Source organism: Haliotis rufescens, unplaced genomic scaffold, assembly GCF_023055435.1.
Source record: "Haliotis rufescens isolate VD_foot unplaced genomic scaffold, xgHalRufe1.0.p SCAF_10, whole genome shotgun sequence".
Taxonomy (NCBI): Eukaryota; Metazoa; Mollusca; class Gastropoda; order Lepetellida; family Haliotidae; genus Haliotis; species Haliotis rufescens.
This window is the reverse complement of record NW_025963780.1, coordinates 33,940,160-33,963,215: the sequence shown is the minus strand read 5'-3', so window position 1 is coordinate 33,963,215 and position 23,056 is coordinate 33,940,160. Positions and strand designations below refer to the sequence as shown.

General features: G+C 39.4%; 1 protein-coding gene across 5 annotated transcripts in view; it reads left to right on the top strand.

The window, feature by feature from the left end:
* The window catches only part of LOC124130999 (potassium voltage-gated channel subfamily H member 6-like), a 252,621-nt gene that overhangs the window by 204,078 nt on the left and 25,487 nt on the right, over positions 1-23,056 (top strand). For all 5 annotated transcript variants that reach the window (XM_046494058.2, XM_046494057.2, XM_046494059.2 and 2 more), the window contains 6 exons: positions 15,930-16,361; positions 16,926-17,328; positions 18,785-18,984; positions 19,595-19,682; positions 21,498-21,662; positions 22,038-22,231. In XM_046494058.2, coding sequence (XP_046350014.2) covers positions 15,930-16,361; positions 16,926-17,328; positions 18,785-18,984; positions 19,595-19,682; positions 21,498-21,662; positions 22,038-22,231 — 1,482 coding nt within the window. The remainder of the gene's footprint in view (positions 1-15,929; positions 16,362-16,925; positions 17,329-18,784; positions 18,985-19,594; positions 19,683-21,497; positions 21,663-22,037; positions 22,232-23,056) is intronic.

Here is a 23,056-nt window from a genome sequence, read left to right as displayed (position 1 = left end):
AGGATAACATTTTGACTGGCATTAAGACACAAAGTCAATGTTTCCCTATCACTGAGTCAGCTGATGTGTGCGTTACATATCCAACCAGCCTGCCATTGCTTCGACATGTGGGCAGTGCTTCAGCCTTAATAGAAAGCTTTCATGTTGTAGCTCATGAGAAATGGTTTGTGTTTCGAGAGGCACCTCGGAACATGTTGACTGCATTTCCAGACAGATAGGCAGATAACCCTGCAAGGATACTCGGGGGAGTGTTGCCATCAGTAGAAGCAGCACAATGATGGCCCAAATGTACACGAGAGTTTGCTGCAGCTTTGCTGAAAAAATAAGATTTTCTATGACACTTTGATGAGTTGTGCCGAAATAAACTTCAGATCTTCTTTACAGATGCCACTTGGTTGTAACTTTGGAATGGAGTTTTATGGGCAACAAATATACTCAATGTTTACATGAAAATGACCTTTATGTGTGAGTCCATGGGTTAAAATTCTTCATTTAAGACTATAGCGATTGCATGTAATGTTTACTATGAAAAGAATGGCTTTAAAGTGACATGAACCCAAGTTGCCTGGAAACGCTGGTCGTGGGCTGGCATCCTGATTGCATTCCTTGGTTTGTCAGCACCGTGCCTGTGTTTATAGTGGGTTGCAGGAAAGGGGTAAACTTATAAGACTGTTTGATAAATTGTTTAACCACAAATGAGTCACATTCATGCCATCACTTGCTGCATTTTCTGCTTGTGGATATGTGCCAGTAATTTGGAAGTGACACAAGCGTGACCGCTAACCTTACTTTGACACAGAACCAGGCTCAAGGCTAAATAAATAGATGCCTTCTTTTTAAAGAATTACTATATGTTTAACATAGTATTGCATTGATCACGATCTACATGAAATTGCAATCGGTCCAGATTTCATATCACTGCCATGGCTGCTGTTGATCATTCTAATATTTAGCCCCGGGACAGAAATGTATTTATCTTCCGCCATGAAACTGGTTGTTGGTTGGTTTGATGTTTTACACCGCACTCAGCAATATTCCAGATATATGACAGCGGTCTGTAAATAATCGAGTCTGGACCAGACAATCCAGTAATTGATATCATGAGCATCGATCATGAAGTGGGAGGGGATGTAGGAATGGGTGCTGTCCATCTTTCCTTCAGTCCTTCCTGTTTTCTTTCAGATGACTTACTCAAAGGCTGTTCTGTATTCAGTATTTCTTGACCAAAATTGTTTCAAATTGCTGTCTAACCATGAATTGGTACTTTTGCTATTTAGAAAGTTTGGACATTCATTTTTGCCAGTGTCCATGACAAGAAATTGGAGATAGGTTTAAATGAGGGTAGGGATTGTTTGAGGTATGTAAGAGATAATTCTTGACCAAACTTTGCACAGATATTAGGCTAGCCATGAACTGGTACCTTTTGCTATTTAGGGAAAAACCCTATAGATTTGATGATTTCCACTGCTCCCAATGATCTTCTAGATAACCACCCTACTGATATGGCTAAAGGTACCAGTCCGCTATCATCATGTTAATCAGACTGATTCAATGTCGTTGATTCTTTAGAGAAGTCCAGGGTGTCTTTTGTGATGAGGCTTGAGTCTTGCACTCAGTAGAACATACCACTGGCGGGATATGGGCAGATCAAGCTTGTTTTTTATCACTTGTGCCAGGGAACTCTCCTAAAGATGTTTAGATGTGCACTTCTAGAATTCAAGTGGGCCTTTGATTCATCTTTTAGCTAGATAAGCAGTTAATTGTAATTTAGAAAGAGTTCCTCTTATCTTTTCAATGAGAATGTTTATTTTATTTTCAACTTCTAGATTTCCAGATTTATTTTGTGAATCATACTGTGCATTAGGCATGTTCAAATGATCATAAATTTCCATGTGTTTGTTTAATGTGGTTGTTCAAAAGTAAAACGAATGGACGTGTGTGCTGCAATTGGAACGGTTGAAAAACTCTGATGAATGGGATTCAAAGCCTGTATCCGGAAATCTGGGCTATCTGGGTAATGTTCCTGAGTAGCATATCCCCAAATTTATGAGTTCAACAGTCAGCATTTCAACAAAAATACTGCTTACTTTGTATATAGTGTTTGCTTAGTATTTATCAGAACAACTTCAATTTAGAAGAAGGATAAAAAAATGGGAACTTTTGTATTTTACAAAGTCAATAAACAATCTGTGTTTTCAGATCTGTGAGTGTTATTTTAAGCATTTGATGCTTGGAAAGTAAAAGTTTTTAAATGAAATGTCTGGGCATAGAATACTCAATAAAACTGCAAATCTGAAAACACAGAATGTTTATCTGCTAATTTTTAACCAGGTTTCATATAATGTACATACGGCCGCGTCATACCAAAAGATGTTTAAAGATGGTACTTGTTGTTACCCTGTCTGGCGCTCGACATTAAGGGGCTAAAACAAGGACTGGTCGGCTCGGAGTCAGTATACTGTGTCTGAGTGAGGTATTCATGTAAAACTGCGGCAAGGTATCTCAGTGAGCTAGCACTATATATCTGCATCAGTCCGGACTAGTACAAGCAGCCACACAAACACACACACGTACATGCACGTCGCTATATAAGTGCAATAATCTTGTACGCAACGTTAAACGTATATTAGTTTTACAGTGTATGATTCTTAGTGTCCCTGCCACCCGTGAAGATTCCGGATGGGTACCCGGGTAGGGTCTGGTAATAGGGGGGTGGGTACCCGGGTAGGGTCTGGTAATAGGGGGGGGGGGGGGGTACCCGGTAAGAGTCTGGTGATAGGGGGGGGGGGGGGGGGGGGTACCTGGGTAGGGTCTGGTAATAAGGGGTGGGCACCTGGGTAGGGTCTGGTAATAGGGGAGTGGGTACCCGGGTAGGGGGGGTACCCGGTAAGAGTCTGGTAATAGGGGGGTGGGTACCTGGGTAGGGTCTGGTAATAGGGGGGTGGGTACCCGGGTAGGGTCTGGTAATAAGGGGTGGGTACCCGGGTAGGGTCTGGTAATAGGGGGTGGGTACCTGGGTAGGGTCTGGTAATAGGGGGGTGGGTACCCGGGTAGGGTCTGGTAATAGGGGATGGGTACCTGGGTAGGGTCTGGTAATAGGGGGGGGGGGGGTACCCGGGTTGTAAATTTGGACTCATGGTTTTTCGCATTATTTTCAGATGTTAGTGTTGTTATAAGGGACTGTTATTAACTGAGCTTACTAGACTGAACAGAATTTTACTTGACTTGGGCTTCAGACTAGTGGTTAACATAAAAAACTATTACAATGTTATCAGTTCGATTCCCAACATGGGTACAATGTGTGAAGCAAATTTCTGGTGTCCCCTGCCGTGATATTGCTGGAATATTGCTGAAAGCGGCGTAAAACCATACTCACTCACTCACTCAGTCTTTAATACAAGGAATTTCGAAGCAATATTATCAGTGCCATTGGCTCTGTAATACAAGGAATTTCGAAGCAATATTATCAGTGCCATTGGCTCTGTAATACAAGGAATTTTGAAGCAATAATATCGGTGCCATTTGCTCTGTAATACAAGGAATTTCGAAGCAATTTTATTGGTGCCATTGGCTCTGTAATACAAGGAATTTCGAGGCAATTTTATCGGTGCCATTGGCTCTTTAATACAAGAAATTTCGAGGCAATTTTATCGGTGCCGATGGTTCTGTAATACTAGAAATTTCGAGGCAATTTTATCGGTGCCATTGTTTCTGTAATACAAGGACTTTCGAAGCCTGATTAAGACTTGACAGGCTGGCCCAGTATCACACACAGGGGCTCCATGTTCACCTTGCCACCCCAGTACCATGCGTTACAAATATTTTACCCCAGGCCTTTTTGGCATCCTTATTTTCACCCAAACATACTGGACAAATAGAATGAACAGTTGGTGTTATTTCTAATCACTGATTCTGCAGTGTGATCACAGGTAAATATCAAACATACCTGGGAAATAACAGACATACTGCAATAGATATGCAGAATGAAAGTCTTAAATGAGTGATCCATGCAAGGCAAGAGCTGAGACGCACATGCGGCCTGTATTTCCTACACACTGCTTTGCTTATGTACATCATGACATGTGTAAAGCATTTGGGAAAGGTCTGGGCAATATTTCCCTGGTGATCACCTATACCTAGTAGACAACACCAGGCTTCCTCCAGTAGTAGTGAGTAAACAAGCGCATATACTTTCATGTTAATTTCATAAAAATAATTTTCTAAAGTGGTAAAGTACACATTTATGTTTGTTTTAATCAGTGAAAAAAATGCTTTCAGGTGAATATTTATTTGTATATATGGGGTTTGTAAAATAAAAAGGAAAATAAACATTTATTTTTGTTTTAAGAAAGAATATGTCTCCTTAACTTTCAAAATGTTACAATGGACACTTTTTAAATTAGAATCTGACTTATTCTCAGTTTTTTGTTTTGGATCATCGGTAACATTAAGGACAAGGATTTAAAATTTAAGGAAACATTGAAACTACAATATTTATGCTAGTCACAAGTCTTGCGTAGAATATCACATGCAAGTAATGCTGTGTAATAGTAAATATTGTGAGGATATGTGCAGGCTTGGAAAATCCCTTTTCAAAGGTTACCTGCTAACATTTACCCTATAAATCACCAACAATCGGTCAAACCTGAATATCTCCTGACAGATAAGATGTAAGTAAAGCCCAGAACCATACCAGGCGGCCAAACAGATTTTCTCACCACTCATTTACCTCTGATAAAACCATCAACAGCCCTGAAAACAACGAAACCTTATCTTATTTCAATTTTTAATTGTATTTATTTGTCTTTGGTGCGGGGCCATGGTGTTGTGATAGTAAATACTTTGGTGTTGCCAGAATCTCAAAATAGATGAGGGAAAAAGTGAAATAGCTGATTAATTCTAGCAGACATCTCTGGGCAAAGCTACCAGAAGTTAATCCAGCCTTGCACGCTTCATACTTGCTTCACGTTGGGTGTCTTACTCCTGATCTAGGATAAGGCTAGCGTATGTTTTTTGACTATCAATGTCGGCACATTCTAGAGGATTGTAAGAGTTGGGAAACTTGGGTGAAGATGTGTCGAAATGAGGATAAACAGAGTGAAGGTGACGAGGAGGAGGAAGATGAGAGGAAGAGTGATCAGTTCGACCAGAACTCCACCAAGAGTGCAAATAAGGTAGATTATCGGGTCATTTAGTAGGGGATTAACTTCTTTTATCACATCATGTACAGGAATTAATTTATTTTATTACTTGTTGTGAGAGATTAACTTGTTTTATCACATGTCAGGGATTAACATGTTTCATCACATCATTTTGTGGGATTAACATTTTTTATCACATGTGGTGAATTAACATATTTTTTATCAAATGTTGTGGAGAATTAATATTTTGAGGCATTATGAAATGGGAAATTAACATGTTTTTTCACTTGTTGTCAGAGATTGACTACGTAAATAACTGAAATGTTAAAAAAGGTAGGTTATGGAGTTGTCTCATAGGAGATTATGATTGGGTCAGAAGTTGAGCTCTGATCAATAGATCCCACTAAGTAGTTTCACATTGTAGATAGAGAATAATAGAAGGTCAGGGACTGGTATCTAGGATTGCAAAGTTAGTGCCCTGGGCAGGCAAAGTGAACAAAATTGTCATTTTCTTAAGATTTTTATTTCCTTGTTTTTGAATGGCATTTAGAAGTAATGCACATAAGGAAGCGAATTTATGGATGTCAGCTTCTTTATTAGGAGGAACACAACGTTTCTGAGTATATTCCTTCTTCCCCTTCATCCACCTGATGAAGGAGTATGCATATACACCGAAACGTTGTGTTCCTCATAATAAAGAAGTGGACATCCGTAAATTCTCTTCCTTCTTATTTTCTTGCTTACAGAGGTATTTCATAATGTAAAACTTTGCTTTAAAGCCTTTACTTCTACTGGTCGTGTTGGCAGTAAAGTATAAGTCGCACTGCAAAGCCATAACATTGTTTATACTGGAGGGACGATACACCGATGCATCGGTGGATCGCGATATTTTACTTCCTGATACACAGTCACACACTAAGTAAAAAAAATTGATTCATACCTTAAATGTTAACTTCAATGGCTGTTACACCAAGCATTAATTGTTAGTGAAAATTAGTAGTAAAAAAGTAAATATTTTCATCCATTGTGCCATACTTTACGCTGCCAACTGTATGTCGTCAGTGTGCCAAGTATTTGGCCATCCTGTCTATGAAAAAGATGGCTTATGCACCACAGGCAAGAGCACATACAAGTATCGTGATATGTATAAGATCGTGAACAAGATATCATGATACGTATCGGATCACACAACTATAATAACATGAGTTAAGAATTTGTTGTCCCAGTCTTGGAATTTGTTCTGACATTGCTTTAGACATTGGCCTGAATATTGGCCTCTGAACAGGTCCACATAAATAAATCAGCAAGTTATGGTGATGGCAAGGTGGATTATCTTTGTTTGTAGGCACTATCAGTTGTAAAACAAGTCCAACTTTCATTTACAAAGACAAATGTGCTCTGTGTAACCTGGCTAGGCTTTGTGAGAATATGAGTACTAGTATACACTAAGTCTTACACTAATACCTGTGGCTGTTTTGTCTTGTTTCATTACTCTCTTTCTCTCTTTCATCTTTATGGGGAGATTAACTAGATAATTAGAACTGTTGGTGTGTTTGTAGTTGGTTAGTGAACAACTCGAGAGAATGGACTGTGATATTTGACCAATTATCTTTTTTCCTACTCACAACATAAATGAAAACTGGAGAACACTTCTTCATATTAGGTTCTGAAATCCCATCCTGATTTGTCCAATTAGGACCATATCATTATATTCATGATACTTTCAAGGTTTATCAGTTTATAGGTAATGGTAGAATCTGGGAATAATCAGGTGAGATAACGATGTAAAGCTGTGAGACATAACCAGGTACTTACATGTAGAAAACACACCTGTTTCTTAACATCAGCTGTGAAAATTAGCCAATTAACATTGATCTGGATGTGCTATCGGGCATCTTTGCGTGGAGCGCACATTTTATCATCACATTTTATATAACTTTATTGCAGTTTTAACTTTATTGGGCGAAGAGTATATATATATTTATGTCCTGACTTGAATCAGCGCCAATTTATGGCTGTGTTGGTATTCTGTATTAGAAGCTGACGAACTTATGAGGTACCAAGAAACTTTGCTTTTAATCTCCACACAAAACCCCAAGCCCCCCCAAAGAATATCAAAAGGTCGATCTCTTAATATTATTCTCAACATAAAGGATTTAATATTAATTTCATAAGATACATTAATTTTGACCCTTAAGGCTTTTAATAATGGATAAATTATTAAATAATATTTCTTAAAAATTACCTTTTTTTGTTGGATTCTTCATGTTTGGTTGTACATCAATATATAAACATGAAGCTGAAAATGACTTCAAAAAAATGTATTTGGAATTTCTGATTTGGACTGTGTAAAGAAGACTTGTTGCCATGAATACAGGAAATTTACATTTCATCTACCATGAAGATCCAGGTTAGAATTGGCCTTCAACAAATCATGCTTGTCTTACGAGGTTCATAATGGGGTCGGGTGGTCAGCCTCGCTGACTTGGTTGATTCATGTTGTCGTACCCTAATCGATGCTCATGATGTCAATCACTGGATTGTCTGATCCAGATTTGATAATTTTCAGAATTGATGGAATATTGCTGAGTGCGGCATTAAACAACAAACAAACATTGCATCTGTGTGTGTGTGTGTGTGTCTGTGTGTGTGTCTGTGTGTGTGTCTGTGTGTGTGTGCTAGTCTGGACTAATGCCGATTATTTAGTGCTTTCCCACTCAGATATCATGCCACAGTTTAACATGAATACCCCACTCAGACACAGTGTACTGACTCCGAGCCAACCAGTCCTTGTTTTAGCCCCTTAATGCTGATCGCCAGGCAGGATACCATCTTCTAACTTCTTTTGGTATGACACGGCTGGGGATTGAACCCCAACCTTCTGCTCTCCAGACAGATGCTCTACCACTAGACCACGGAGGTGGTCTTATCAAGTCAGGACCAGACAATCCTGGAATTTATATTATGAGCATCGATCTGAACCATCTGAGAACGATGACTAGCAATTGGTCTAAGTCACCAACCTGACCACCAATTCATTTGGTCGCTTAACCAACATAGGTTGCTGGGGACTAATTATTGGGGACTAACACCATGGGTAGTAGATGGTTGATTCGAATAATATTGAAAAACAATGTCTTCTGCTGCAGCTATCAGCACAAAGTAATCAAGGGTAGAAAAATAGGTGGGGACTGATTGCAAATGTCTGTTGTAGGATGGGTAACTTGGAATACTCACTGGCCAGTCTGGTGGAAGGTGTATATTGACATTTAACATATTGCCTCCTACATTTCAATCAAGAGTAATAACTTCAAAGTGGTGTTAAACCCAACTCACTCACTCACTCACTCACTCACTCACTCACTCACCCACCCACCCACCCACTCACTCACTCACTCACTCACTCACTCACTTGTGACTAACATTTATAACCATTCAACACACGATCTCCAAGATTTCACTCTGTTTCTATTAGCTTCCTGTTTTCAACCATGGCACATCGGTACCTTGCACAGGCTAAGTTTAGCAGGTGAGAGTGGTACAAGCATCATGCACATTATTTACCAGTTACTTACCTCATATCAACTGAATGTTTGTGAAAACTTTCTGGGAGAAAATTAACAGATGTGTTGGTCTGAAAGATTGTGAATAGTAGATCAGATTTCTTGTATTCTCAATTCTAGAGGAGTTTGAATAGACCAGACTGGTTGTATTCTCAAGCTGAAAATTTGCAAATAGTAGATTAGATAATTCTTGGATTGTTAGAAGATCTATCTGGTTATATTCTCAATCTGAAGGATTGTTGGAAGATCAGACTGGTTGTATTGTCAATCTAAAGGATTGTTGGAAGATCAGACTGGTTGTATTGTCAATCTGCAGGATTGTTAGAAGATCTATCTGGTTGTAGTCTCAATTTGTAGGATTGTTAGAAGATCAGACTGGTTGTAGTCTCAATCTGAAGGATTGTTGAAAGATCTGTCTCACTGTAGTTTCAGTTCCGAAGTTGGCTTCAGCCAAACAGGAATGGTCTCTTATGAAGTTAACAAGCAGAAAAAGTTGTTTGTGTTTCAGATAGAGTATGACGATAGTTGTAGAGTGAGTTGTTTCAGGACCGAGTCAAGTTGTACAAACTGTGCTATGCTAAAACATGGACTGTGTTGTTGATGTAGACATGCAACATGGAAGCAGACATATTATATTTCATATAATGTACTTTATTTTTTACAAAAATTGTTCTGATTTACCATTTCTGATAATGGAACATGATTTTTTTCATTCCAGCAACTGAATATTTAAGCTCTCGTTTTCCAGGAGATTGAAAGTTTTGGATGACTTGTGAAAATATTTTTGGATTTTGTAAAGAATATATCATCAGCATGTCATATGGAGCTAGGTTTCATGCTACCTATATATTTGGTAACTTTGTAATATTGAGTTTATGGAAATGTTTGGCACATATTCCTTACAAGAGATCCTAACCCTACTTCTCCCCGACCCGTGAAGATTCTGGGGTAGAATAGGTCTTCAGCAACCCATACTTGCCGTAAAAGGCGACTATGCTTGCCGTAAAAGGCGACTAACGGGATCGGGTGGTCAGACTCGCTGACTTGGTTGATACATGTCATCGATCCCAATTGCGTGGATCGATGCTCATGCTGTCAATCACTGGATTGTCTGTTCCAGACTCGATTATTTACAGACTGCCGTCATATAGCTGGAACATTGCTGAGTGCGGCGTTAAACAACAAACCAACCAACAAACCAACCTTATAAGAGAAATTTCACTTCACATATGAATCTTTAATAGACCATTCCACTTACTCTGTGATCAAGAGAAAACGGATTTGTGCCAATGAGAGCATGAAAGGTGTAAATGTGGGTTGACTAATTAATGACCTATAAACACGACACTGAGATCACATGATGCTGTTGTAGCTATCTGTGATGGCTAGAAATAAGGGTTGCTCCTATTCTTTTCATTGATTCAATGAGCATTTTTTTCATCAACTTCAGCAATATTCCTGCAAATCTAATGGCAGAGGACACCATAAATGGGCTTCAAACCTAGACCTTTGGCATGACGAGGGAACCACAGCACCAGATAAGCCAGTCCTGCATAATGACTGCAGAATATCTGCCTTTAATTAAATCAACACCAGTCTATGACTGCATTGTATTTACAGGTCTACTGTCATAAAATATAGAAAAATATCAAATAGAGAGTATCAAATCTACATTAACACACTTCTGTTCTGTAGACTCTGAGCAATACAATCCTATGGGTATCTTGACATTGTCTTCATGTATCGAATTAAGAGTCTCAAATGTACAGTTACCGGTAAAACCTCACTTCTGTAGACACCGTGTGCCACATGATCCTATGGGTATGTTGAGGTGCTCCTCGTGACTGTGGAAGTGCAAAGTGGCATATGTTATTATGATAGGAGTTAAAGTAGGAAACAGGAAATAGAGACTGTGTTCACTTAGGGAATAACTGATGAGCTACAAGGAATTATACATTACCTGTCCCGAGTGAATTAATTTTGTGAATTCTGAGGTTTTCTGAGCAACTTTTAACATTAATTTATGAGGAACAGATAATCCCAGATTCTGAGTTGCAAGTAGACTGTTCTTGATGTAGCAGGGCGTGGAGTCATCCCACAGATGACATCCTTACCTTGTCAGCTTGCTGACGGGGTTAACCTCTTTGGTCATGTGGACAAGGCGTCCGACCTGTGATCAGAAGGTCCGTGGCTCGAATCCCATCACGGGACTCGGAAATTTTATGGCCGTTACATTGGGGCCCAACGTGGGGCTGAGCACGTTCATATTAAATTTGAGCAAAATAAGCCTCAGTACCCTACTATGCGGCCCGGGACGTGCCTTCTGTTGACGGGGGAGTATGTAGCAGGGCGTGGAGTCATCCCACAGATGACATCCTTACCTTGTCAGCTTGCTGACGGGGTTAACCTCTTTGGTCATGTGGACAAGGCGTCCGACCTGTGATCAGAAGGTCCATGGTTCGAATCCCATCACGGGACTCGGAAATTTTATGGCCGTTACATTGATATCACCCAACTATATTTGTCATGGGAAATTTTTGAAAATGAAAATGTTTTTTTCTGCTTTCAATTTGAGACATTAGTGCTTGTGGTTCGTGTATATGACACTTGCTTCAGATTTGGAATATCAGCCTCTGAGCAGGTTTAATATATGCCTGGCAGTGATGCAATGTTGGAGATACCAAATGTGATAGATCAAACTACCAAACCTAGTTAATTAGAAAGCCAGATCTAGAATCAAGATATTTTGTTAAAAGATACAAGATGCTGGTTAGCCGAAAAGAAACCCCAAAATGTCAGCTTCTAATGTACTAATGGGAAGGGGGCGGTCGGGTAGCCTAGTGGTTAAAGCGTTCGCTCGTCACGCAGAAGACCCGGGTTCGATTCCCGACATGGGTACAATGTGTGAAGCCCATTTCTGGTGTCCCCCGCCGTGATATTGCTGGAATATAGCTAAAAGCGGCGTAAAACCATACTCACTCACTCACTCACTAATGGGAAGACAGCTGCATTAAAAAGAAACGTGAAGGCATTTATTGGAGGAAACATGATGTGTGTGTTTCCAAGCAGGAGCTAATCCCCAGCCTGTAACGCAGGAGGTTATGAAAACATTCTCCAACATGGTTGAATGAGCTGCGGCCAGTGGTCCATGGCTAGCAGAAATAGCAGAGAGCCTTCCATCACTCACTTTCCATCACTCACTGTCAGTTCACGTGTAAATGTTTCATCACTTGAATACTTACCTAATCAGTTTGTGCGAAGTACAGATAACAAGCACCATGTTGCTCCAACATTCTAGACAAGATGTTCTCAGCTAATAATAATAATAATAATAATAATAATAATAATAACAATAATAATATGATGATAATAATAATAATAATAATAATAGTGAAACAGAAGGCTTTTTGTTTGCTGCTCAGGACCAGTCACTTCCCACTCGAAACCGCCAATGTGTGATTTTGCATCAAAATGTAAACATGAAATGTACATTATGCAATGCATTTAATGAGACAGTCCTACACATTGTCAGTGGAAGCCCAGCTTTGGCACAAACACAGTATCTTAAGCAACATGATGGAGTGGCTCATCAATTTATTACCGTCCTCACCATGCTTGTGGTTTTGACACAGATGTCCATCCATGGTACGACCCAGAATATGTAGAGGGCGTCATGGAAAATGATAAATACAAAATTCTTTGGAATAGGCCCATATACAGCCTCAGATGTATCCAGGCCAACAAACCTGATCTTGTCCTTTTTGATAAATCCATTGAAATCATTTATATCATTGAATTTTCAGTCCTTTTTTACACCAATGTGATTGACAAGATTGAGGAAAAACATGGCAAATATGCAGACCTCGCTCTCGAAATGTCACGCTTGCATCCCAAGTACCAAGTTGTCCGACTCCCCATTGTTCTCGGTGCCTTAGGTTTGGTACCTCTCAATCTGTTGACTGACATTGGGAGAGTACCCGGGTTTGCTACAAGAAATACAGCCCTTCTGACAATCTGGGTAATGCAGAAGGCTGCAGTGTTGGGGACTCTTCACATTTTCCAAAAAGTTCTGGGTGGGTTTAACTAGGCAGCGCTTCCTGGGAGAAGTCCAATTCGCTGTCTGGGCTGCGTGTAGAGGGGGCAAGGGCCCTGAGCTGATGATGAGCCTAACCAGCCTGACTGTGCCAGGATTGCCCAAACCCTCTTTGCTTTTTTTTTTTTTTTGAATCTGTACATAATAAAAATTCTTCTTTCTTTTTTTTAAATATATAATCTGGAGACATGAAACTTCTTGTGGATAACAACTGTTTTATTGTTTGTCTTACGTTTCAGAGATCCTCCTGTCTCTTCATCAGTTGAATAATAAATGACATTTACCTGATGAAGGGGCAACGAGTAGCCCATTACAAGCAATAAAGAAGTTCCTATCCCCAAAATGGTTTTTGTCTTCAGATTATATATTTAAAAAAAGAAAGAAGTCCTCACATCATTATGTTAAATGCTTATCAAAGGTCTTAATATGTAATTTGTTCATTTTGAAATACTGTGATTAAGGGTTTGAATCCCGGTTCGCCCCGATTATGTTTCTATGTTTGAAACCACCGTACCCGTGCTCGTGGGTTTCACCAAAGTGGTGAACGTCTAAGACCTGCATCACTTGGGGTTTACCTCCCACATTAAGCTGAAACTCTGTGATAAAACTGAAATACTGTTAAAAGCAGTGTTAAACCCTACTCACTCGATCATGATGAAATAAAGCCTTCTGGTAGTGAAGTCTTTTCGCCAGACCATCTTTGTTTCAACCTCAGGTGGCACAACTTGTGAGTTGATTGCTTTACTTAAATCAAACCCTGCTTCACATATGTATCAGTGGAATTATATATGCTTGTCTTCAAGCCAAAGTTTCTTTTAATGCCTGGTGGTTGGATTTAGACAGTGTCGGCCTTCCTATTGATCCTTCACACTGGGGAGGCTTAGTAAGGAAAGATTCATCAACTAACTTGATTTGTGGATGAAAATTTGTCACCTACTTGGCGTTGGTCATTTGGTCAGCAGCACCAAGCCAGTGGTTTGTACTTCATGATCCGCTTTTACCAAGAAAGAAATTTGATTTTAATAATTCATGTTGAGATTACTACGAATGACCTGTGTTACGAGGAGATGGACTTGATTAGATTTGCTGCAATCAGTGTGTGTGTGTGCGTCTATCATGACTGGTGGCACAACACACCTATTTTTAGACAGGTTAACATTGCTGTACTTACTGGGACGGTAGGGTAGGATAGCCTAGTGGTTAAAGCATTTGCTCATCATGCCGAGGGATCGGTTTGATTCCCCACATTGGTTCAAATACTTATGTACACCCTATGTACCGTATTCGACGTAATAAGCGCCCCGCTCTAATAAGCACCCACGGCGATATTTGCTAATATATTGGCTAGTGAACAATCCTAATTGGCACCCCTTCCGATTGATCACTGTACTGGACTTATATTTTGTGTGTTATATGTACCCTTAATTATGGGCAATTAAATTCTGGAAAAATATATCTGTCGTACATAAACATTTCATGCTGTCAGCATAAACCAAGAAATTTATCTTTCAACTCTGTTTTTTTTCACCAAAATAATATTCTATTAAGAGCCCCCTATTTCTAATTTTGAGAGCGCCCTGGGCGCTTATTACGTCGAATACGGTATTTAAAACATTCTGAGATATAAATGACAAATTAAACCTTCTGTATTAAAGTATCACACCTACTAGTACTCTGAGTTTTATTAGAGACAAGGATTGTACCTGTGTGCAGTCCAGGATTTGAGTAGGTCGGCGATCGGACCAATTTTCTTCCGAAAAACTTAAAATATAACAGTACTTATTTAGATTCTACATGTATAACATCCAGTCGTAAAATAATACAGACTACTTTGATTAATTTACACAAAGTATTTTTATTTTTTTACGCATGCAGTTTGAATCATCGTCCATGATCAGTGTTACATACATCTACATGTCCCATGCCACTGTGAAATAATTGCGCCACTGTTCCATTCACTACAATCATTACGTAATGTAAACCTCAGCAAGGAATATCTGTACAACGCTCTTTCCTAGAACGCGGGGTCGGTTTCTTGGACCCCGATGAAAGCGGTATATCGAGGGATCACTGTATCTCCAGACTCCTGTCACCAGGGTGTGTGACCAAATACATTTATTGAAGGTGTTGTGCCTATGCAGTAATTCATGAATATGTCTGATTTATGTTATCCCTTGGAGAAAGTTGTATTTTGTTTATCATCCTGCATTGCACATGTTCTCTCTTAGAGTGGAAATATGATGTATATCATCCCATGTTGCAGGTGATTTCTTCAAGAAGAGATATTGTGTATATGACCCTATGTTGCAGGTGTTCTTTTGGACCAGGGATATTTGGTATATCAACCCATGTCTCTTGGATATGTTATCTTATTTATATCACCCTTTGTGTTGCAGTGTTCTCTTGGAGTGGAGATCTGTTGTATTGGTCCTGTGTTACAGGTGTTCTCTTGGAGTGGAGATATTATATATATCGCCCTGTTACAGGTCTTCTCTTGGAGTGGAGATATTTTGTATATCGCCTTGTGTTACAGGTGTTCTCTTGGAGTGGAGATCTGTTGTATTGGTCCTGTGTTACAGGTGTTATCTTGGATTGGAGATATTATATATATCGCCCTGTTACAGGTCTTCTCTGGAGTCGAGATATTTTGTATTGGCCCTGTGTTACAGGTGTTCTCTTGGAGTGGAGATATTACATATATCACCCTGTTACAGGTGTTCTCTTGGAGTGGAGATATTACATGTATATATTGTTAAGGCTCCACATTCTGTCATTCCAACTTTTGTATATCTTCCGGCTTACCGGAAGTATGGTTTTTAGAGTACGAATAAATGGCGACGAGATGAGCATGTGTTGGTGTCGTTCTCAGTAATATGGCGAATTAACATATATCACCCTGTTACAGGTGTTCTTTTGGAGTGGAGATGTTTTGTATATCACCTTGTGTTACAGGTGATCTCTGGAGTGGAGATGTTTTGTATTGGCCCTGTGTTACAGGTGATCTCTTGGAGTGGAGATATTATATATATCACCTTGTGTTACGGGTATTCTCTTGGAGCAGAAATATTTTGTATATTGCCTTGTGTTACAGATGTTATCATGATATTATATATGTCATCTTCTGTCTTGCAGGTGTTGTCTCTTGGAGCGGAGGTGTTGCCCGAATACAAGCTACAGTCCCCACGCATCCACAGCTGCACTATCCTCCACTACTCTGCGTTCAAGGCGGTGTGGGACTGGATCATCCTGCTGCTGGTGATCTACACTGCCGTCTTCACCCCCTACGTCGCAGCCTTCCTGCTGGGTGAGGAGAAGAAGAACCGTGTGCGTGAAACAATGCAGGAACGTTACTCCAGCCCTCTGAACATTATTGACCTCATAGTTGATATAATGTTTATCGTCGACATTCTTATAAACTTCCGTACCACTTATGTGAACAAGAACGATGAAGTGGTGAGCCACCCAGGGAAGATAGCAGTGCATTACTTCAAGGGATGGTTCCTTATTGATGTTGTTGCTGCCATTCCTTTTGATCTCCTTCTTTTTGGGTCCGAAACCGATGAGGTAAGCTGTTCCACACACCAACTGAGGGTCTACCCAAAACACCAAAACATGCATTTTTCTCTCTGTAAGAAGCAGCTAAACAATATTTTTGGACCAAAACTCATATTTCAGAGTATCCAACATGTCCATCGAAAGCTACCAAATCACACATACTTTCAATGTATAGAATAACACACGTAATATGTAATGCGTAACGAACATGCATAATAAGTCACTAATATTCCTGTTCATAAACAGATTAACTATATTGTCTTGATGTTTATAACTATGTCTTTGTCAATTCCACATAATTTCTCTTCCATGTTGTCGTAGCAGTAGACTACATTTGTTAGCCTTCGATGCATCATAAAATCATCATAAAATAAATGATAGGGAAAAAAGTGTCGTCTTTGCCAAGTGGTGTTTAACTGACAAGTATGTTATTGTACGATCAGAAGAACCATGGTTTAATACTTCTGAACACTGTCACATTGTCATGTAGCATCCATGTACGCTTGTTCAAAGCTGCGTTAAATCCATCTCACTCACTCACTCACTCTAGCTCTGCTTTGACCTTCATTTCAGACCACCACCCTCATCGGCTTGCTAAAGACAGCACGGTTGTTACGACTTGTACGCGTCGCCCGGAAGCTAGATAGATACTCCGAATATGGTGCTGCTGTCTTGTTGTTGCTAATGGCAACGTTTGCTCTCATTGCTCATTGGCTGGCTTGTATATGGTATGCAATTGGGAATGTTGAGCGGCCATATTTACCCGAACCTAAAATCGGGTGGCTGGACGAACTAGCCCGACAAACCCATCAGTTTTACCCGGCGAATGCTACTGGTGGCGGCCCCACCATCAAGTCCAAGTACATCACAGCACTGTATTTTACATTTAGCTCTCTCACAAGTGTGGGGTTTGGAAACGTTTCACCCAATACCAACTCTGAGAAGATATTTTCTATACTCATCATGTTAATAGGATGTGAGTATGATTTACTTATATTATCTAAGTTGTGTACTCCCCAGGGAGCTGAAAATGCAATCTGGGTGCGTTATAATTATATATGTTGTAATTATGTTAACATGAATTGGGAAACATTTAATTCCAATTTGGAATTTTTTACTGACATTAACTGCAGATTTGGGTTGAATGTGAACCTCTGGGCAAGTCAAGATGAATAGTCCACATTATCTCAAACCTGTCTTCAGTGTAGTGCTGTGTCATAGCATTTGGACTCGGAAACATCTTTCAAGAAAGTTTGTTTTAGTCCTGCTGTCTTCGTCCCACATCTCCACACAAATACATGGCTACCTCATTTAATTATAACATTGTCAGAAATCCCATTTACATTCAACAGGTTTTTCCGTTTTCAGTTTCAAGTTTGGACTTAAATGAATTTACCAGAGACTATTTAGCCAATACTCTGTTACTCTTGAAAAATCGAAGACAACAATTGATAAAAAAAATCCATGTCGGTGAAAGCTATAAACCCATTTCACAATTTTTTATATACATCTCCCCATTGAGAATTCATTCTATGGAAAAATGAGCTGGAATTCACTTGTTAACTGTCACAGAGATACTTGCTTCAGTACATTATTTATTGATTTTTTACCTCAAAAGGCCCACAAACTTACCATCAACCTGCAATGGCAAAGGGTATTGTAAGTGCATACAACTTCAAACAAAGGGATAGCGTGGTTGAAAATTTTGTTTCATGGTTGAGAGTGTTTATGTGTACTGTAAATGATCCAAAGATGTATACCGTATTCGACGTAATAAGCGACTAGGGCGCACTCAAAATTAGAAATAGGGGGCTCTTAATAGAATATTATTTTGTCGGAAGTTGATTTGAAAGATAAATTTCTTGGTTTATGTTGACAGCATGAAATGTTTATATACGAGAGATATATTTTTCCAGAATTTAATTGCCCATAATTAAGGGTGCATATAACACACGAGTGCGTAATATACGCGAATAAATAAGTATTGTGTACATTGATCAATCGGAAAGGGTGCTAATTGGGATTGTACACAAGCCAATATGTTAGCAAATATCACCGTTGGCGCTTATTACGTCGAATACGGTATGTGTTGTTTCAAATGTTCTGTGAGTCCAGACAGGTTTGTAGTTTTCCAAGAGGTTAAATCATTTGCTTGTCACTCCGAAGGCCTGAGTTCGATTCCCACATGGCTACTGGATGTGAATGCCATTCCTCATGTGCCAAGTCTTGATATGGGTGGAATATTGCTGAATTGGCATAAAATTCTGCTAACCCTTAGAGTCAGATATGTTCTCTATATCATAGCACTTCTTTTGGAAGATGTACGGCATTGGCAACTCACTGCCTCTATGTATATATATATATACACATGCATATTGTTCACTAGTTTTGAGGCTTTCACACTGTAGTGTAATGTTGAATGTGTGTTGCAGCTCTGATGTACGCCAGTATCTTCGGTAATGTTTCCGCCATCATTCAGCGGTTATACTCAGGCACAGCCAGATATCACACGCAGATGTTACGAATCAAAGAATTTATCCGATTCCATCAAGTTCCAAATCCACTTCGGCAGAGATTAGAAGAATATTTCCAGCATGCTTGGTCGTATACTAATGGTATTGATATGAACATGGTGAGTACCCAACTTGTGCGTGCAATTTTCATAACATTGTTTGGGGGCACGGGTAGCCCTGTATTCTACAGCTTTCGCAGTGCAGAGTTGTGTCCCTTGGGCACGCCAGGAACCTATGATCATGATATTTTCATTTTTGTTTAGTTAGTTGTGGTATTCAACACGTAATGATCTTTTCTTTGCAAATAACCTCTGACCTCTGACCTTGTTTTGAACATACTCATTAATTTGATCAAACTGCATATTTGGCCCTGCAAACTTCTCTTCTGAAATTGCTAGACTGAAGGAGATGAACTTTGACATATGTTACTTTGTCCTCATTGTTTAGGTACAAATTGTTTGAATATCAACTCTGACAGCAACCTTTGCAAAGTCCTTGTTGACATTTTACACTGTAAACTATGTATCCAGGTGAGCTACAGTGCCGTGGCACTAGTTTATCCTAATTATTTGTACACCACTATGTCACTAAAACAAAATAACATGGATCATTTCTCATGCTACCAAGCACTAGTCAAGACTCACTTGTTTAATAACAATATATTGGTATATTGTTACAGCGTGAAACAACACTCACTCACTCACTCACTCCACCTCCCATCTGTTACAGGTATTGAAAAGTTTCCCTGACTGTGTCCAGGCAGATATCTGTCTGCACCTCAATAGGAACCTACTCAACAACTGCCCAGCTTTCAAAGGTAAATCCTGCTTCAGTTTTCCTACAAAGTTGAATAGGTTGATCTTGGAAGCCAATTACAGAGAGTGGGATTTCAGAACTTTCACTTGGACATTTAAATACTTTCTACGATTATTGTGAATTTTTCTCTTAGAAAATGGCTAAATATATTGTGGAAAATTTATATTCACAACAAAATCACAATAGTTTTTCTCACTTTACTTGTTCTTTAACGTATTACCCATGTGAATTCCGGGATAGAACTTATCCCAGGTATCCCATACTTGCAAGTCGTATACGACCCATGAAGATCCGGGGTAGAACAGGTCTTCAGTAACCCATGCTTGCCGTGAAAGGCGACTGTTCTTGTCGTAAGAGGTGACTAATGGGATCGGGTGGTCAGGTTCATTGACGTGGTTGATGCATGTCATCGTATCCCAATTGTGTAGAATTGATGCTCATGATGTCAATCACTGGATTGTCTGGTCCAGGCTCAATTATTTACAAGCCACCGTCATATAGCTGGAATATTGCTGAGTGCGGCGTTGAACAACAAACAAACAAACAAGTTGTATACACCGACTGATGAGGAGGGGTGGTCAGACTCGATGTTTTCAGTGACGGGGTGGCCCAGTCCAGACTGGTTTAATGGCTACCTTGATGGCTGGAATGTGACTGTGGAGTAAAAAAAAAACCTCCACTCACTGTTTAGTTCATGTGGTTTCCCCTTAACCAACTTTGGTGCTCACCATTTATCATATTTGCCAGTAGATCCCCTTGTTCCTGCTCCAAGTTGTTCACGGCATGGGTGGGCCAAGTACTTAAGTCGCACTTTTTTGTGCATCCATTAGGCTAGCCTGTCCCCCAGTCCCTGAACCATATTATTTTCCCTTTCACCCAGCCTTTACTGTAATGCTATAGCACGAAATGAATCAAGTCTAGATTTTCCACAGCTTCTGAATCTCCCATCTCACTGAGGCTCCTTTTCAATAAAATCATGTAATTGCTTGTTTCTATCAAAATTATATATTTTCAGAGACTAAGTGTAAGTCTACCATAAGGCTTACCTGAAACCTATTACAGTAAACTACGGTTATAACAAACATGCTTATAACGAACTGACGGACATAACGAACTGATGGACATAACGAACTGACGGACATAATGAACTTACTATTTTGGACCCGACTATTTGCTGTAGTTATACTTATATATGCTTATAACGAACTACGGTTATAACGAACTAAAATTAGTAGTCCCTTTGAGTTTGTTATAACCGTAGTTTACTGTACCTCGTGGGTTGGAATCCCAGCTCATCCTGATCATGTCAGCCATACCCATGCTTTTTCGGTTTCACCAAAGTTATAAATCTCTAAAAACTGCATAACTTCGGGATTTCATCCCACATAAGTTGATATCGTATTCGACGTAATAAGCGCCCAGGGCGCTCTCAAAATAGGGGGCTCTTATTAGAATATTATTTTGAGTTGAAAGATCGTAAATTTCATGGTTTATGCTGACAGCCTGAAATGTTTATATACGACAGATATATTTTTCCAGGATTTAATTACCCATAATTAAGGGTGCATATAACACACGAGTGCGTATTATACACGAATAAATAAGTCTTGTGTACATTAATCAATTGGAAGAGGTGCTAATTGAGATCGTTCACTAGCCAATATATTAGCAAATATCGCCTTGGGCGCTTATTAGAGCAGGGCGCTTATTACGTCGAATACGGTATATGATATAACTGCAGTAATTTTTAAAACGGAGTTAAACCAAACTCACTCACTCACTCACTTAAGGTAGTTAAACAAATGTTTTGTTGCAGGAGCCAGCCCTGGTTGTTTAAGAGCCCTGTCAATGCAATTTAAAACCACACATGTTCCTCCGGGCGACACTCTTGTACATCGGGGCGATGTGTTGACAGCATCATACTTCATATCTCGGGGGTCTATAGAGATTCTCAGAGATGATATCGTGGTAGCAATATTAGGTAAGTGATAATAGATGTACATATCATAATCTTGTACATCAAATACTTAATATCTCAGGATCTATTCTCAGAGATGATGTTGGAGTTTGTAATTAGTATAGTAGAACATTAAATATAAAAAGTAGTATTTTCGATGTGCTCCTGCAGAAAGTTCAATTGACTATTCGTAGTAGCTTATCATGCCAGAAATCCAAAGCTTACAAAGAAAACCAGCTAACATATTTGAACATATCTGATAAGTTTCTTTTTAATATCATAAGGTTTTCCATTATTTTCAATTGGACATTTCTGTCAGCCAAAAAGGCACCAGATCCTACCTCATCCTTTTCTCGTCTGATTACATAGATTGATGTCCGTTTATGTTTTTGTTTCCAGGGAAGGATGACGTCTTTGGTGAGAATTTGTGTAAACATGATACAGTGGGGAAGTCGAGTTGTAATGTCCGTGCCTTGACATATTGTGATCTTCATAAGATTCATCGAGACGACCTACTGGATATACTCGATATGTACCCCGAGTTTTCAGACCACTTTGTTGACAATCTTGAGATAACCTTCGACCTTAGAGACGTAAGTCATGGCATGCTTCGGATAAATTCTGCATCCTGTGGGGAAAGAAAATATCCCCAGAACCTAATGTTTACGGAAATGACAATTAGAAAAGGGGTTCCAAGGGGCAGACACCATACTCATATGTAAACATGGTAACTAGTCCGCAGATCATTTCGGACTTGTGGTTAATTTAATAACTAGATTTTCAGCGGAAATAACTAGTGTGTCCAGATTGTCATTAGTCTCGGACTGACGGACCAGTGGGCGTGTCTATCCACCGATCAGGTGACCAGGCTCTGTGATGGGCTGATTGTGCGTCATCATACCCAGATCGTTGCTCATGCTATCAATCATTGGATTGCCTGGTCCAAACCTGATCACTGGCAGACCGACATGATATAGTAGTGAATGCGGCATTAAACTATTCTACCATGAATTTGGAAAATACTTGATTGAAACAGCTAACTAAGATTTTGATTTTGTTGCCATGTGCCATATGTTATTATCTTTCAGTTAATAGTTTGTGGAAGAGAATGATAAGTTGTAATTGTCAAGACTAAATTGATATAGAGTAATAAAATGATTGATTAAAAATTGTCATGAAATTGGATCATATTTTTTTGGTCAAAGTAAGAAATCCGAGGAGGGAATAATTCATTTTTTAAGGTAACATCAGCTCTCTCTTTTTAATCTGTATCACAGAAGATATTTGCCATATTTAGGCCCATCGTCTGCTGGAAGCTTCATTTTTTGTTATTTTTTCTCCAAAGACAAAAGGAGTTAATTTCATCAAAATCTATGTATCAAGGACAGGGGACTGGAAGCTTCATTTTTTGTTATTTT